The sequence below is a fragment of the Lissotriton helveticus genome, chromosome 9 (genome assembly GCF_964261635.1).
Source record: "Lissotriton helveticus chromosome 9, aLisHel1.1, whole genome shotgun sequence".
Classification (NCBI taxonomy): domain Eukaryota; kingdom Metazoa; phylum Chordata; class Amphibia; order Caudata; family Salamandridae; genus Lissotriton; species Lissotriton helveticus.
The window spans coordinates 3,603,063-3,620,986 of NC_136070.1; the positions used below are offsets into that span (position 1 = coordinate 3,603,063).

Consider the following 17,924-nt stretch of genomic DNA (forward strand, 5'->3'; position numbering starts at 1 on the left):
CATACTGGTACATTTGCTGTGTAACATGCTGTGTTGCAGCGATAGGCTGCGGTGCTGGAACTGTCTGTTGTGCATTCTTTGGTGGCTGAGAAGTCTGTGAAACTTGTTCTTGTCTAGGCGGACGTGGTCTTTCTTTAGTCTTACCAGTAGCTATGTTGTGTTTCAGAACTGCACACTCGTTTATAAAATGACCTGGCTGTTTACAATAATTGCAAGTCCCTTTAACGGGAGCTGCAGGATGACTGGCTTGATTCGGACCCCTCTTCTGACTGTCCTGTGGAACAGATTGTGCAACTAATACTTTCATTTTCGTGTCTTTCATACGTCTCCTTTCGTGTTCTTGCTCTTCCCTGATTCTGTTCTGGTGATACTGGAGCATCTGGAGCATTTGTGACGGGGTACTAGCTTGCCAACTACTTTCGACTTTCAATACTCGATTTTTAACTTGTGGACTTGAATTCTCGACTAGTTTAGAAACAAAAAGATGAGGGTACGACTCGCTACTTGTCTTCAAACCACTGTTGATAATAAAACATTTCTCAAATCTAGAATAAAAATCACTAGTGTCTTCATCCTGTTTCTGTTTACAAGCTGAGATTGCATCCCAATCTTCCTTTTTCGTGGCTAGTAACCTTGGCAAAACCTGTATCAATAACTCGGGCAATTCTTTACATTTGTCCCCAAGACCGGTACCTGGTACTCGTATATTATCTTCAGCTTCTAGAGCTGTCCAATCAATCTTTTTCTCACCCACCTCCCATTCTTTTTCCTTGAGTTTTTCATATACCCCTGCGGGCAACAGGACCTTTAGCATTTTAATAATATCTGGATACGTGTATTCTCCCATTCTGAGCATGTCTTTTAATTCTCGATGGAACCCTGCTGGATCTTTGTCGTGACAGGGAATTAACTTCTTCATCTCTAAGAGTTCCATCTTTGTGATAGGGGTGTAAACAAATACTCGTTGCATTTCACCACCCGTTCCTCTAACTGGATGTACTTCTCGTAACGGATGCTGTCTATCTATGTAAAACGGTTTACTTTCTGGAGGTGAGACATGAACAAAATGCGGATTCAGGAACGTTCGATATTTGTGGCGCTGTTCTAGAATGACACTGATTAAATCGGTACCTAGACCTTTCCATTTATACTGGAGTAACTCGTTCAGAACATCATGTAACGGACCTGGATCAGAATGTTGTCCCTCATACAGTGTAATGAGGTGCTGGATCATATACATACCCACCAGTCGCTGCTCGGCTGGGGGCAGTTTCAGAAACATTTGTGCCACTATTTCGTCTGGAAAAGTGGTAGAATCAGTAATCCATCGGACTGCTGATCGGGCTAGTTCTTGTTCATGCATGGTACTAAGTTCACTGTAACCGATTCGTGATTTCAGAATGTGATCGGTAGCTTGAAATACTTGCTCGAGAGAACCTTGTTCTGGTGCTGGAGGAGGAAAAACTTTCTTGTGTTCTAGGCGTGAATGTCGGTCGGGAAGTCTAGTTCTACCTACATACGCTATTCTGGTGGGATTCTCGTTGTCTACCTCTTCAGTAGAAGAGTTGTCTTCTTTCTCGCTTACTTGTGCTGCTTTTCGTTTCTCGTGTAACTTTATTATTTCTTTACGAATTTTCTTGTACATACTCTCTATACTAGCTAGTGGCTTGTGTCTTCCCTCGGCTATATGGTCACTCCACCTGGTCAGGACTTTCATTTCTTCCGGATCTTTATCCGGATAATCTTGTTCTCTTATCAAACAATTAATTAGAAACTTTAAAAGCATGAGCTGGATCTCGGCTTTCCTTTGAGACATGGCCTCGCCAATACTTTCTGGATCTACTCCTGTATGGATGAAACGATATATTCTGTCTAGATATTCTTTCATATTCGGTAGGGTGTCCAAATATTCGGTCACCCGTCTTACACGCAATGAATATATAACCATATTATCATCGCCTGGGACTGGATCATAACGGCATTCAGTAAGAGCTCGTTTAATATCTGCAACAGACTGCTGTTTGGGCGTACGCTGTAACGCACGTTCATGTAACTCGACTAACGTTACACGTTTGTGTTGGGGCGGGGTACGAGGAGGACCTCCCCCCGCGGCTCCTAAACTGGAATCGTCGACGGGTATTGTACGGGCGGGCAGAGTGACTGATGTAGCGGGAACTTGTACTATGGGCTGGACCGGGGGTACCGTAACAGGTGCTGTAACAGGTGCCCCGGTGGCTGGAGGAACAGGAATTACATTATTTACAGGAGCTGGCGGAACAGGATTTGCATATTCTGGGACTGTGTCGTCCAAATAGGACGAGAGAAAAATATCAGCTGCGGTCGGTTTGTGACGTAGCTTAATCGGAACTAATGGCGGCGGAAAATTACATGATGCTTCTGGGGTTGCTTTTGGCAAGCCCTCGGCAAGAAGAGGATACATACCCTTAATGAGGGCATTTCTCTGTCTGTCTGACTGTTCGGCTTTAACTCGTTCACCTACTTCGATTGATTCCCTTTCTTGGGCTCTTTCTGAGGATTCCCTACTTAACTCTGACTTTCTGATTTCTTTTTCGATTCTTCTATGAGATTCTTTGCGCCATAACTCGATGGCATCCTTCTGGGACTGTCTGGATTTCTTTTTCCATAATGCTTCTTCTACTCGCATGATGCACTCGGCATCCCACGTACCTGATACGGGCCATCTATATTTCTCTTCTAATTCCTTGGTGTACTCCACCCATAAGTCTAGATATAATATGGCCCTTATGCCATACTTATGATACATAAAATGACCTGGACTGTCCCTAGGCGGGACAGGAACTGCTTCCTCGAGCAGACCTTTTCTAGTTCTTAACTGACGTAATTTCGAGAACAAAGGCATAATTTAGGCTGGAGTCTGGACACAATACAATATACAATAAACACAATAATAACTGAAAAACGAATCACTCATACCACGACATTGAAGACACATGAAATAACAGTTTGGACAGAATATTACCTGAAATACTAAAAACAGAACACATGAATTTCTCGAGAACAGAACTTACTGGAACAGAAACTTACTAGAATGACTAGATGCACTGCTAAAACAGTACGAAACTTACCGGTCCCATAAAGAGACACGTCAGGACCCGCGTCCACCTAGGTGAACACTTCGTGTTGGATTTGCGTACCCAAACCCACGGACCAGAGACAAATTGATTGACCCTGTCTAGATACTACCCCAGCAACGGTACTCACCGGGCAGCAAGAACGGAAGGCCTCGGACTGGACTGGACTGCTACGACGACGGACGGACGAACTTCGGACTTCAGTTACAGGTGGGCCTCCGGATACCTCGGACCTTGGACTCTCGGCTTGGGCTCTGGTCGGGACTCGCCGCGTTCCTCCACCGCCTCGTCTGGATGCTGGACCGCAACCTCCGTCTCCTCCGTGGGCCTGAGGAATACTTGAAGCAGAAATATCTGCACGTGCACGGTATGGTTCCGTCACGGCTGCAGAGGATCAGGGGGCCTGCGTGGCTTCTCCGGCGCGTGGGGAAAGGGCAAGTCCCTATTCGGGCGCCATTATGTGGTAAATAAATAAATTATTACCGGATCTATTTTTGACTATAATCAATAAACAGGTAGCTCAATAAATAAGAGTCAAGATTCGAGGTAGTTGGAGTTGACAGGCTTTAATCAAGCACAAAGGACAGGAACAGGACAGCCTGTACGGGAATAGGATGGCAGGGCCCGACAGCTGTCGGGCAGGATCTGGGAATTGGCTAGCAAACTTTAATATCGGTGCACAATATTTATAGTTAAAACAATTACATTACATTCAATACAGTAGGCGTAGCAGTAGGCGGGGTTTGTAGCAGTCGCGAAAGATAAAGGCAAAACTGATGCAACAAGAAGGCGTGTACATAGACATGTGATGCAAACGTAACAGAATATGTCATAAAAGGGGCGGAAACATGGAGGGGGCTACCTGAGCAGCTGGGACCTCTAACCTAGTGGTGCGCGCAAACGGGCAATGACGTGTTACCAGGGAGAACTGGGGGCTATGACTTCTGCGCTAGAAGAGGAGACGAAAGTCTGGAGTGTCAGAGCGACATGTACCCAGGCATATCTAGTATCTGTTGTTTAGAGTACATGTTGATAGAATCCAAAAGTTATCAGGGCAAAGGCTAATAGACTTTAAGACTGGTGCATGCATAATTCTATATGTAGTGCGTGTGCGAGGAATATTCTATGAATATTAATACAGTATTTCTCTTACATGGAGACATAAAGGCTAGACTATGACGGAAACTATTGATGCGATTCAGTAACTTAGGAATGCAGAGAAGGAGGGCTGGACTGATAACTAGAAACATAACATACTCTTGGCAGACTGGGAGGCAGAGCCAGGCCGGGCCGGGCACTGCATGGCAAGAAGTAAGCTAAGGGTCAGGGATACAGGTGGGGGCTGTATCGCTCCTCGGAGAGTGTTCAGGAGACAGGAGCTGAATCTGAGTCCAGGCCCTTTTGAGGCCTAGAAACGGGGATAATTCAATGAATTAACGTGCACACTGTGAAATGTGGCAACGTAGGTTTACATAGGCCTGATATTCGTTGTTTTCACGAAGACTGGAAACTGGCATACTAGAGATGGACACAACTGTAATTGCGTCTTTAATCGATCAGAGGGGAATACATGCATATCGATCATGCACATATAACATAACATGGGGAACACGTAGGCACATACAACATGGCAAAATTTACTTTTCCACAATATAAAGATTGTATTGCATAAATAAATTTCGGGCCAAACCCCATTTTGCTCATTAGCTTCCACAAATAACCCCACTGTACTCGATCAAACGCTTTTTCCGCGTCAAGCAAAATCAGCGCAAGATCGTTCCTTTTTACAGCAGCTATATCGGATAAGGAGATAACTTTATTTACATGTTCTACCGTCCCTCTTTTTGGTATAAAACCATGTTGATGATGTGAAACTAAAGAGGTCAGTTAAACGATTAGCTAATATTTTGGAATAGATTTTATTATCCACATTTAACAACGATATCGGCCGATAAGATCCTACTAGCTCTGGTCGCTTATCCTTCTTACAGAAAACTGCTATAGTTGCTTCCGCCCACGATCTTGGAGGGGTCCCTAGCTGAGCAGCCTGCATAACTTCTAATAACTCCTCTTTAATATCATTATAAAATAATGTGTAAACCTCACTAGGTATCCTATCAGGACCAGCTGCTTTTCCTTTTGCAAGACTTTTCACTGCTATTTCCACCTTTTTCCCCGTGATAGTACCCTCCAGCCCTTTTGCCATTTATTGGGTCTAGTCTTTTTAAACCCTCCTCTAACATGTCCATCCAATCTAGTCCACCATCGTCCACCCCTTGCTGTTGATCGTATAATTCTGAATAAAACTGCTGAAAAATCTTAAGTATTTCTTGTGGATCCGAGTGAACCACCCCCGCAGAGTCTGTCATTTGTGCAATATTTCTGGCTGATTCTTTCATTCGCAACAGCACCGCCAGTTTTTTTCCCTATTACCTCACCATACTCATGCTTTTCCATCCTAGATGTTAAAAACCTCCTTGCATTATCTGCACTCCAAAATCCTAGTACTTTCGCTCTGTCCTTTGCAACTGTATCCTCCAATTTACTTACATCGTTCAACCCTCCTGCTATCCCCTGCATCATTAGCATCTCAGACTGAGTTAATTGGTGATATAATCTTTCCAACTCCTGTCTCACCTTCCTTTGATTTATAAATGAAAAACCCCGCTTTGAAAGTATCCCAAGTAAAAGCCTGCGTGGTAGAACCCTTATTTTCCTGAAAGAATAATTTAATCCATTTCCTCATATGGGCCCTAAACTCGCTATTTGTCACCAACTTCCTATCAAATGTAAAATTGAAGTGTCTGGGTTTGGATAGATCCACACCTATCTCAAGTACAATAGGAGAATGATCTGATGAAATCCTTGGCTAGCTTGATTCCAGTGGTGTGGAGTGCCTGGGACTCACGTCTGAGCATCCCCAGTACACTTAGAGCGGTAACTGCAAACACAACAATGATGGACAGAATGTGGATCAATGTCACACATTCACCCCAGACGTGAGTCCCAGGCACTCCACACCACTGGAATCAAGCTAGCCGGGCTGAAGAGAGGTGTTACCTCGAAACCGGGCCGGTCCTCGGATGCTTGTTTCCGTTCTGGGAAGGACATGGCTTTTGTAGTTCGGACTGGACTGTTCCCATGGGGCACAGGGTCAGCGCTGATTTGCATATCGCCATTGTCTAACCCAGGGTGGTGTGGAGTGGAAAAACGATGGATTTGGGCCCAGATCTTTGGACTGGGGTGAATGTGTGACATTGATCCACATTCTGTCCATCATTGTTGTGTTTGCAACTAGAGCAAGAAAGGACACGGGCCGTCTGGATGTTGTAGGCAATATAAATAAAAAGCAACAATCGGTGTTGACGGAACCCTCAGGCTTCTGGGCTTGGTGTCACTGCACTTGCTGCACCAATGAAGCTACGCCACTGCCACTATTACACCTGTGTGATTCTAAGGGAGTCTGAAAGGAGGCGTGCTGCCAGGTTATACTTATACATCTGAGCCTGTTTTCCTTCATCATTAACCCTCTGCACTGCCTTAACAGTGGATGTATGACGTTACAACGCAGGCTATTACAACGCCTGCCTTTACAACGCTGTTTTTACATCGCAAACCTTTACAGCGCATAGCGCTTAGAGGTGCTGGATAGTGGTAAGTATAATTTTCTATTCCAACTCCAGTCCCCGTGGACACTAGGGAAGGTGTTGGATAGAAATATTTGCAATGCGGGCAGAAGACACGCGGCGGTCCGCGCCCTCCTGGGCCAAGACATGCTGGAAGGTTCAGAAGCCCCTCCACCCCAACAACCCCATGTCGCCCCCCATGGCGCCCCCATGGCGCCCCCATGTCGTCCCCATGTCGCCCCCATGTCGCCCCATGTCGCCCCCATGTCGCCCCCATGGCGCCTGCATCTAACGTATTTATCATCTGCGGGATTTTCTTAAATTCGTGTGCCCCTTCCTAATATTCCAGCCATATCTACCTGCTTCTCTCCCTTCGGTCCAAATGATGCCATTCCCCACCATTCCGTTCGCTGCCTCATCTGTCCGTGGCATCCATATTCTTACATCTAATCTCATTATTTTGAAATGTAAATCATTGAAAATGAAATGAATGAAAAAGAAATGAAAAATGTAAATCATGAAAACACTTTATATTTGTGGGGCGTCTCTCGCAAAAGAGAGGTGTTCGGATAGTCTAGTGGGTTCAAGCGCTTGTGGTCTTCCAAGTATGCCCCTGCCCTGTACGCCCCCTTCACACTTGCAGTATCGATAGGAGAAGTGCTGTCCAGGTGATACTCGCATCTGATGTCACCTGGCGGCGACGAGTGCGGAGACGGCGGTGGAAAGCGACGGGCTGGATTGTATTTCAACGTTTCTGCGTCCTCGCAATGTGTGATCTTGGGCTGATCCGTTTGTCATCGCCCTTCTATCTCGGTAACACTGGTAGCGCCAAGAAGCAGGATACAATATGGTGCAGGGAACTATATTTGTACAATTGCACATTTGCTTACAGTGAATCGATATTCGGGTAAACTCCGGTTGATGTAAAACAAGTTCCTCGTTTTATAAAAGAGGCCCGTCATAATAAAGTGGATGCCATCGCCGGAGGGTTTGTTTACCACATGGAGCTGTCCGCGGGGGTGATGGGCTCCCGAAGTGGAAGGGACTCTGCTGGGGAGGAGTGACTGGTCCGTGTCGCCGGCATCCCTGGCGGGAGAGGTTCGTGCTCACTCTGCGAGGGCAGTCTCTTCCTCTACGGCCATCTTTGCTGGGGTCTCTCTCCGGGACACCTGCAGAGCATCCATCCCTTCACCAGACATGACTGCTTGGATTCTTCGACGCACATTTATCTTATGTTAATAAGGCATTTGTTAAGCGCACGAACACCGATTGGTTTCTTGGCGCTGAGATCAGCAGTAACATAACATGGATGAGGAGTGAAGAGTTTATTGGTATGCTTGTCTGTAGAGCCAGGTCTTCAAGGCTTTCCGAAATGAGAGGAGGTCCCGACAGGTCCCAATCTCGAGAGGGAAGGTGTTCCACAAGCGGGGAGCAAGAGTTGCAAACCTGCGGCCACCAGAGCGCTTGAGTTTAAAAGGAAGCGTCTGAGGAGGCCCTGATGGGAAGAGCGGAGGTTGCGAGATGGTACGTACTTAGTAATGAGTTGATCAATGAATTTGGGACTTTTGCAGTACCAGGATTTGAAAATCATACATCCTGTTTTAAAGGCGCAGCGTTGGGTGACAGGGAGCCAGTGCAGTTTCTTGAGTAGAGGAGTCGTTGCATGCCACCTCGGCTGATTCAAAATGTAATGGACTGTTTGGCACCAGCAAGGTCTCCAAGACGTACTGCTTGAGTGCGGTTCTCCAAAAAGGACCTCAACCAGCAGGCCGCCGTGTCCCGTATGCCGGCCTGTTCAACATGGTCGATCAACATGTTGTGATCGACCGTGTCGAATGCGGCCGACAAATCCAGGAGCACCAGCGCCTACGGAGAACGTCTATCTGCGCCGCACCGTATCCAGGACTGTGGTTACCACTGCCTCTGTTGAATGTGCCGGCCGGAATCCTACCTGATGGGGATCAAAGCAGCAGGACTCCTCGAGGAAGTTAGAGAGGCATTTAGCTACGTGGGCCTCCAGGACTTTTGCCAAATAGGGCAACAGAGAGATGGGCCGGTAGTTAGCCTTACAGGCTGGGTCAGCCCCGGATTTTTTCAGAAGCGGAATGACTATGGCTTCCTTAAACGCTAGAGGAACTAGGCCGGAAGTCAGGGAGTCATTCAAGAGTGTAAGAGCAGGGGCCGGGAAAGCGGAGAAACACTCTTTCAGGATGTAGGGCGGGGGCAGCTGTCCGAGGGGGCACCGGATTTGACTCTTGTTAGTAGTTCCAGAAATTGATCCTGGGTTATGGGCGGGAAGCTACTAAGAGTGTCCGGGCCCTTCTTGATTGCCATACCGATAGTGATTGGGATCGCAGGCTGGGGGATGCTAGCTTTGATGTCTACTATTTTCTCACTGAAGTAAGTGTTAAGTGAGTCACAGAGAGACTGGGTAGGAGTTATCTTGGGGCGGACTTTGTCCAAATTCGTCAGTTCGTTGAGAATAGAAAAAATATCCTTCGATCTATTTGAGGATTTAAGGATTCGAGACGAAAAGTAAGCCACCTTTGCAGTGGAAATGGCATTCATATACTCCTTTCTGGCCCTTGTGTATTTGATTTTTAACTCAGGGTCATATTCGCGACGCCATTGGCGTTCCAACTGCCACAAGGCCAATTTCCTGGATTTTAAGTCAGGGGAGAACCATCTATGGGCATCAGCTCGCCGTGCCAATCTGACTTTTTTGTAAGGGGCGTAAAGACCACTAGCAGCTAGTAGCCAGCCTGTGAGAGTGGATACCGAAGAATTGATATCACTATGAAGGGGGGAGTGGTTTTGGCTAGTGACTGTAGGAATGCCGTTTTATCCATAGCATTCCAATTTCTGGCTAGTCCGCCTGTGGCCGGTGTGATAATTCTAGCGGGGACGAGACATAATTTGAATTTAAGAATTCGGTGGTCTGACCAAAGACATGGCAGGATTGACGGAGTTGTGACACAGGTGGTATTAGTCCACACCTGGTCTAGGATGTGACCCTTGCAGTGGGTAGGGGAGAGCACTAATTGACTAAAATTTAAATTGGACATAAGATCAGTCAGTTCGGCCGATTGAGGGCTTTCCATGGGATCATTAAACCAATAGTTTAGGTCACCTACTAAAAAAATCCTGGCATGGTCAAGTGCTAAATTAGCAACTTGATCGCTCAGGGCCATAGGGAATGATGGCATCAAGTTGGGGGTCTGTACAGAAGGACACATGCTATAGTCATGTGGGAGAAGGCGATTTTTAACACGAGATTGTCTGTGTTTACTAACGTGAGGCAGGTCAGAGTGGTAACATCCAGATTTGAGCGGATGATAGCCGGGACTCCTCCTCCTCCTTTCCCCGAGACACGATCTGCGTGAATAATATAGTAGTTAGGTGGAAGAGCTGCTATTATATCGGGGGCGGAATCAGGGCTCAGCCACGTTTCAGTGAGTAGGAGGATGTCCGGTTTCTCCATGTCCAGCAGGAGGTAAATATCCATCTGGTGTTTCACCAGGGAGCGGGTATTTAGATAAAGGATTGTAAGTGAGTGGGAATGGGACAGTGACAGTGACACTGCAGTGTTGCAAGCAGTCCTGAGGAACCTGTTTCATTAGCGGTTAGCTTTCCCGCTCATCCCTTCTTCCTTTTCTTTCCTAAATCCTTGCACATTCTTTGATAAATTGTTTCTGGCTATATTGTCTACATATAAACTTTGATGATGCTTTTTGTTTTCTTGTTACTTCTTTACTTTTTCTGTAGGATTAGGCTTAATGTAGGCTTGATATTTTACAAATCTAAAATTGAGGAAATGGTTTCCATTTCTGTCTTTTTTCTGTACTTTAGATACAGTTTTTCAAGACAATAAGAAGACAAGATGTGCTCATAACTACTAGCTACTCTGATTCAAGCATGTGAATCTATGAAAGTTCCAATACTGGATAAGAAAACAAGTTACTTACCTGTAACTTTAGTTCCCAGTATTGGAAGCTTTCATAGATTCACATGCGACCCACCCTCCTCCCCTGAGAAAGCTCAACCTTCTGCATTTTTATGGTTATTCTATAGCACTACGGCTACGAAAATCTGATGGTCTGAGATTCTCTCAGGAGGGTTCTACAGAGTGAGGCTGATCTGATTGGTTGTGTGTTTTATTTGGTCTCTTTTACAAAAAGAGGTGAATATGTTACAAAACTGGAATGCGCCTAGGCCTAGTTTCTAGTTTGTAATGGCTTTGCATTGTTATTTTTATATACCGGGGACTCCCATCTCGACGACGGGGAATGATTCAAGCATGTGAATCTACGAAAGCTTCCAATACTGGAGAACTAAAGTTACAGGTAAGCAACTTGTTTTCTTGTGGCATGCGACCTGAAACTACTGCTACAACCAAGACGAAGGCTTTGTAACCAAGGAGACATCGTTGAAGCTCCGCCCGAGCAAGGATACTGCCCCCATCCCCAAGCAAGGATGAAAAAGACTTACGGAGTGATGTCTGTAGCTGGAGCGACTCCAGTCACCAGGACCCTGGTAAGCACGGCTCAGGAGATCAAGCCGGCACCTGCCAGGAGCTGCGCGTAGGAATGCGTGTAGCCCAACTTTGCTGATCCGGGCCAGGGTCACACTGCACCACTGACGGGGTTCAAACCACTGGAGTGGGTACGCTGAGAACTGGACTACCAGCCCCAGGGATATCCGCCTTTGATTTTTTGCAACCCTATTTGACTCTATAGTGACTACACCTTATTGACTGAGTCCAAGGGGGGAACCCCATGAACGGGGCCTAGTAGTTTACATTCCCTGGATGTTGCCACATGTAAGAGAGGAATAAAAGAACCTGTTACATGGTAACTTAGTAGCCCGGGGTGGTCTAACAACTACTAGGGTGCCTACCTCAAGGGGGACTGTAATTGCTTATTGAATGTTGTTTACCTTTGCATGTGTAGAATTAGAAATAAAAGACATCTTTTATATAAAATAGATATTTGACCGGACATTGATGTATTGTGTGTGCCGCGCACACGTTGAGTTATGAGTCGTGTTCACTGGTCTGTATCTACACTTCTCTGCGAGGGAGCTTGACTGCTCGTGCTACGCTACTGAGAGTCAGGTGTAGAAGGATGTGCTTGACCCAGGTGCACGAGATCCTTGGTAGGGTGGGCCCCAGGACATCAGGAATAAAAGCCCACAACCACCTTGGTTTGACCCCGTGACCCCTGCTTGCTCTCGTGTCCTCTGACCGGGATTCTGACTAGTGCTCAATGAAGAGGAGAGTGATCAGCTACTTTCTAAACTGCAGTAGGGTCAGACAGCTCTGAGGTTGATGGATCTGTTTTCCAGATCTTGGGGGCCAAGATGGAGAGGACCTTATCCTTTTCACGAATGTTATTTTATGTCTGAAGATGTTCGGGCGTCTAGTGTGATACAGTCCACAAGAAGGGACTCTGCTTCTTAGGCAAGGTCAGGTCAGCTGGAGTACCATTATAACATGGCTGGACTGCTCTTACAGGGCACAGGGGAACTCCCTGCTAGGTGAAAGGCACTGTGCTGCTTCTAGTGGTGGATGGACAGAGGGATCATCAGCTCTACAGCCTGGAAAACAGTTGTGCAGGAACAACACAATTCTCTTCTAGACATGCGTATCATTTGCTGCCCACATGCACGCGACTCCCTTGTGACACAAACTCGGTCCAAGATTGCGTTGGTATGAAAACATTTTCATTGATCTTAGCTCCCTCACTACTGAATTCTGGTGGCCTGAACTGTGATACAGCTGGCCTTGGAGGGAGAGCCGGCGTGGTTCCTTCAAGGGTGATATAATCAGGCATACTGAGGACTTGGACGCGATGCACCTGTGCATTTAAGATGCCTTTCACTGGGCCACGGGGTGTCTGGGAGGCGGCTGAGCTGGGCTTTAATGAGGCATGCAAGGCACGGGGCGTCTGGGAGGCTGCAGAGCTGGGCTTTAATGAGGCATGCCGAGGCACGAGGTGTCTGGGAGGCTGCAGAGCTGAGCTTTAATGAGGCATGCCAAGGCACGGGGCGTCTGGGAGGCTGAGCTGAGCTGGGCTTTAATGAGGCACGCCGAGGCACGGGGCGTCTGAGGCTGCAGAGCTGGGCTTTAATGAGGCATGCAAGGCACGAGGCGTCTGGGAGGCTGCCGAGCTGGGCTTTAATGAGGCATGCCAAGGCACGGGGTGTCTGGGAGGCTGCTGAGCTGAGCTTTAATGAGGCATGCCAAGGCACGGGGTGTCTGAGAGGCTGCTGAGCTGAGCTTTAATGAGGCACGCCAAGGCACGGGGCGTCTGGGAGGCTGCAGAGCTGGGCTTTAATGAGGCACGCCAAGGCACGGGGCGTCTGGGAGGCTGCCGAGCTGGGCTTTAATGAGGCATGCCAAGGCACGGGGCGTCTGGGAGGCAGAGCTGGGCTTTAATGATGCATGCCAAGGCACGGGGCATCTGGGAGGCTGCAGAGCTGGGCTTTAATGAGGCACGTCAAGGCACGGGGCGTCTGGGAGCTGCAGAGCTCAGCTTTAATGAGGCATGCCAAGGCACGGGGCGTCTGGGAGGCTGCAGAGCTGGGCTTTAATGAGGCATGCCAAGGCACGGGGCGTCTGGGAGGCTGCAGAGCTCAGCTTTAATGAGGCATGCCAAGGCACGGGGCGTCTGGGAGGCTGCAGAGCTGGGCTTTAATGAGGCATGCCAAGGCACGGGGCGTCTGGGAGGCTGCAGAGCTGGGCTTTAATGAGGCATGCCAAGGCACGGGGCGTCTGGGAGGCTGCAGAGCTGGGCTTTAATGAGGCATGCCAAGGCATGGGGTGTCTGGGAGGCTGCAGAGCTGGGCTTTAATGAGACATGTCAAGGCATGGGGCGTCTGAGAGGCAGAGCTGGGCTTTAATGAGGCATGCCAAGGCACGGGGCGTCTGAGGCTGCAGAGCTGGGCTTTAATGAGGCATGCCAAGGCATGGGGCGTCTGGGAGGCTGCAGATCTGGGCTTTAATGAGGCATGCCAAGGCACGGGGCGCCTGGGAGGCAGAGCTGAGCTTTAATGAGGCACGCAAGGCACGGGGCATATGGGAGGCTGCAGAGCTGGGCTTTAATGAGTCACGCCAAGGGAGCGGGAAACAGCTCTCTCTTGGGCTTCTTCTCACAGCTTACTTCAGTTGCTTTGCTTCCTCTGATTGCTTCTGTCCGTTCTGACACAAACCTGTCGATCTCTTTCAGGATTCTTTCTCACCAATGAACGGAGATGAGGAAGCAGAACTCTTTGAGAGCGCGGAGGACGTCCTGCCAGGGGAGCTGGTTCTGCGGCTCACGAAAGAAGAGCGCCTTCAGCAGGCCCGACTAAGAGACATCGACCATGAGCTGGAAGCCCTGGGGCGAAGCCTGAACACTCCCGTGAGTGCCGGAACCCTTACTACACTCCTCAGTGCTCCCTTCTGATACTCTGTGCCGCTGCTTCCTTTGTCTTCTAACTGAACACGTGTCTGCTTTCACTTAACTTACAATGTGTATGGTTCGTGTTGTTAGCACTAAGATCCATGCAGTACTTAATGTGTAAAAACATAAGTGCCGGGGCTCCAGTGAAGAGGCGAGTGCAGCTTTCCCCATCCATTGCCCCACTAGTGCTGCCGATGACAGTCCCATCACAACTAACCATCGCGCTCATACAAGTGTGACAATTCAGACTTTAAATATACAATAAAAATGACTAATGCATCCTGTCAAAGCCATTTAAGCTGTGGGTGGCAGGTATTACTGATTTGGATGACATTTAATTATTAAACAACTGTAGTTGTGCTTCTTGCAAAATTAGATAAACAGCTCCCCCGTGTGGCAGCAGTTATAGGAGCTGGTGTTGACAATAACGTGCCGGTGCTGAGCACCAGGAAGCTACCAGCTTAAATTAAGCGCTGGATTCGTGGAGCTCTAATTGTGGGGCAGATGGAGGAGAGGATTTCCCAGAGTGTGTGGTCGGCATCACCTCATACATGTCAGTCTTTGTGACTGAGCGCTTAGTTGCTGGTTGACCTCACTTCAGGTGAGGGTGAGAATGATGTAATTGTGGGGTTTAGTGCTTGATGGGCCAAGAGTACCCTTCATTGCAATGGGGATTTAATTTACACATACCGTTCTGATCATGCGCATATTGTTCTAACACGCTGGGAGCTGGGGACTTCAAGCCACTGGGCTCCTATCACCAAATAAACTGTGTGTACAATACTGCATGTACCAGGAAACAAAGTACGAGACATGTTAATAGTACGAGATGAGTTAGTTGTTGAATGCCACTTTTCACAAAGCAGAAAAACACCTCAAACTGTAAAATAGGAATCCTGAACATTTTATTTAAAACAAATACCGACTACCAGTACCGGATGTGCTCTGAAGCGCCAAAATATAGGGAAACTTTAACAATCGTCCTGGTGTTTCTTGATTTTCTGTTCTTTATCCACGCCCTCCGCAGTTCTTTGGGATCAGTCTATTGATTCTAGAAGTCCTGTTTGTCAGTCACACTCCTCTCAGTTTGTTCTCCTGTTTGATAGAACCTGCTTGGACAGTTTACATTTAACTAAACAAGCGCTTTGGGACCCAATCTGTTGTTTCTTGAAGTCATGGCCTGCAGCCGCTCTCCTCCGCTCTTTGGGACCCAAGTTTCACCCAACCATCACCCAGTGCACCACCCATGCAGTACCTGGTGGACTACCCATTTATTACCCATGTATTACTCATGCACCACCCATGCATTACCCATGCACCACCCATTTATTACCCATGCACCACCCATGCACCACCCATGCACCACCCATGCATTACCCATGCACCACCCATTTATTACCCATGCACCACCCATGCACCACCCATGCATTACCCATGCATTACCCATGCACCACCCATGCATTACCCATGCACCACCCATTTATTACCCATGCACCACCCATGCACCACCCATGCATTACCCATGCATTACCCATGCACCACCCATGCACCACCCATGCATTACCCATGCACCACCCATTTATTACCCATGCACCACCCATGCACCACCCATGCATTACCCATGCACCACCCATGCACCACCCATGCATTACCCATGCACCACCCATGCATTACCCAGGCATTACCCATGCACCACCCATTTATTACCCATGCACCACCCATGCATTACCCATGCACCACCCATGCATTACCCATGCACCACCCATTTATTACCCATGCACCACCCATGCATTACCCATGCATTACCCATGCACCACCCATGCACCACCCATGCATTACCCATGCACCACCCATGCACCACCCATGCATTACCCATGCACCACCCATGCACCACCCATGCACCACCCATGCACCACCCATGCATTACCCATGCACCACCTATTTATTACCCATGCACCACCCATGCATTACCCATGCACCACCCATGCATTACCCATGCACCACCCATGCACCACCCATGCACCACCCATTTATTACCCATGCACCACCCATGCATTACCCATGCACCACCCATTTATTACCCATGCACCACCCATGCACCACCCATGCATTACCCATGCACCACCCATTTATTACCCATGCACCACCCATGCATTACCCATGCACCACCCATTTATTACCCATGCACCACCCATGCATTACCCATGCACCACCCATTTATTACCCATGCACCACCCATGCACCACCCATGCATTACCCATGCACCACCCATGCATTACCCATGCACCACCCATGCATTACCCAGGCATTACCCATGCACCACCCATTTATTACCCATGCACCACCCATGCACCACCCATGCATTACCCATGCATTACCCATGCACCACCCATTTATTACCCATGCACCACCCATGCACCACCCATGCATTACCCATGCACCACCCATTTATTACCCATGCATTACCCATGCAACACCCATGCATTACCCATGCACCACCCATTTATTACCCATGCACCACCCATGCATTACCCATGCATTACCCATGCACCACCCATTTATTACCCATGCACCACCCATTTATTACCCATGCACCACCCATGCATTACCCATGCATTACCCATGCACCACCCATTTATTACCCATGCACCACCCATGCACCACCCATGCATTACCCATGCACCACCCATGCACCACCCATGCATTACCCATGCACCACCCATGCATTACCCAGGCATTACCCATGCACCACCCATTTATTACCCATGCACCACCCATGCACCACCCATGCATTACCCATGCATTACCCATGCACCACCCATTTATTACCCATGCATTACCCATGCAACACCCATGCATTACCCATGCACCACCCATGCACCACCCATTTATTACCCATGCACCACCCATGCATTACCCATGCATTACCCATGCACCACCCATTTATTACCCATGCACCACCCATTTATTACCCATGCACCACCCATGCATTACCCATGCATTACCCATGCACCACCCATGCATTACCCATGCACCACCCATGCACCACCCATGCACCACCCATGCACCACCCATTTATTACCCATGCACCACCCATGCATTACCCATGCATTACCCATGCACCACCCATTTATTACCCATGCACCACCCATTTATTACCCATGCACCACCCATGCATTACCCATGCACCACCCATGCATTACCCATGCACCACCCATGCATTACCCATGCACCACCCATGCATTACCCATGCATTACCCATGCACCACCCATGCACCACCCATGCACCACCCTTGCACCACCCATGCATTACCTGGTGGTCTACCCATTTATTACCCATGCACCACCCACGCACCACCCATGCATTACCCATGCACCACCCATGCACCACCCATGCACCACCCATGCACCACCCTTGCACCACCCATGCATTACCTGGTGGTCTACCCATTTATTACCCATGCACCACCCATGCATTACTCATGCACCACCCATGCATTACCCTTGCACCACCCATGCATTACCCATGCATTACCCATGCACCACCCATTTATTACCCATGCACCACCCATGCATTACCCATGCACCACCCATGCATTACCCATGCACCACCCATGCATTACCCATGCACCACCCATGTATTACCCATGCATTACACATGCACCACCCATGCACCACCCATGCACCACCCATGCATTACCCATGCACCACCCATTTATTACCCATGCACCACCCATGCATTA

The 17,924-nt window shown here is 48.3% G+C and overlaps 1 protein-coding gene across 2 annotated transcripts in view; it reads left to right on the top strand.

The window, feature by feature from the left end:
• Positions 1-17,924, top strand: part of LOC144780842 (fibrous sheath-interacting protein 1-like) — a 746,598-nt gene that overhangs the window by 485,782 nt on the left and 242,892 nt on the right. For both annotated transcript variants that reach the window (XM_078659336.1, XM_078659337.1), the window contains exon 10: positions 13,966-14,139. In XM_078659336.1, coding sequence (XP_078515462.1) covers positions 13,966-14,139 — 174 coding nt within the window. The remainder of the gene's footprint in view (positions 1-13,965; positions 14,140-17,924) is intronic.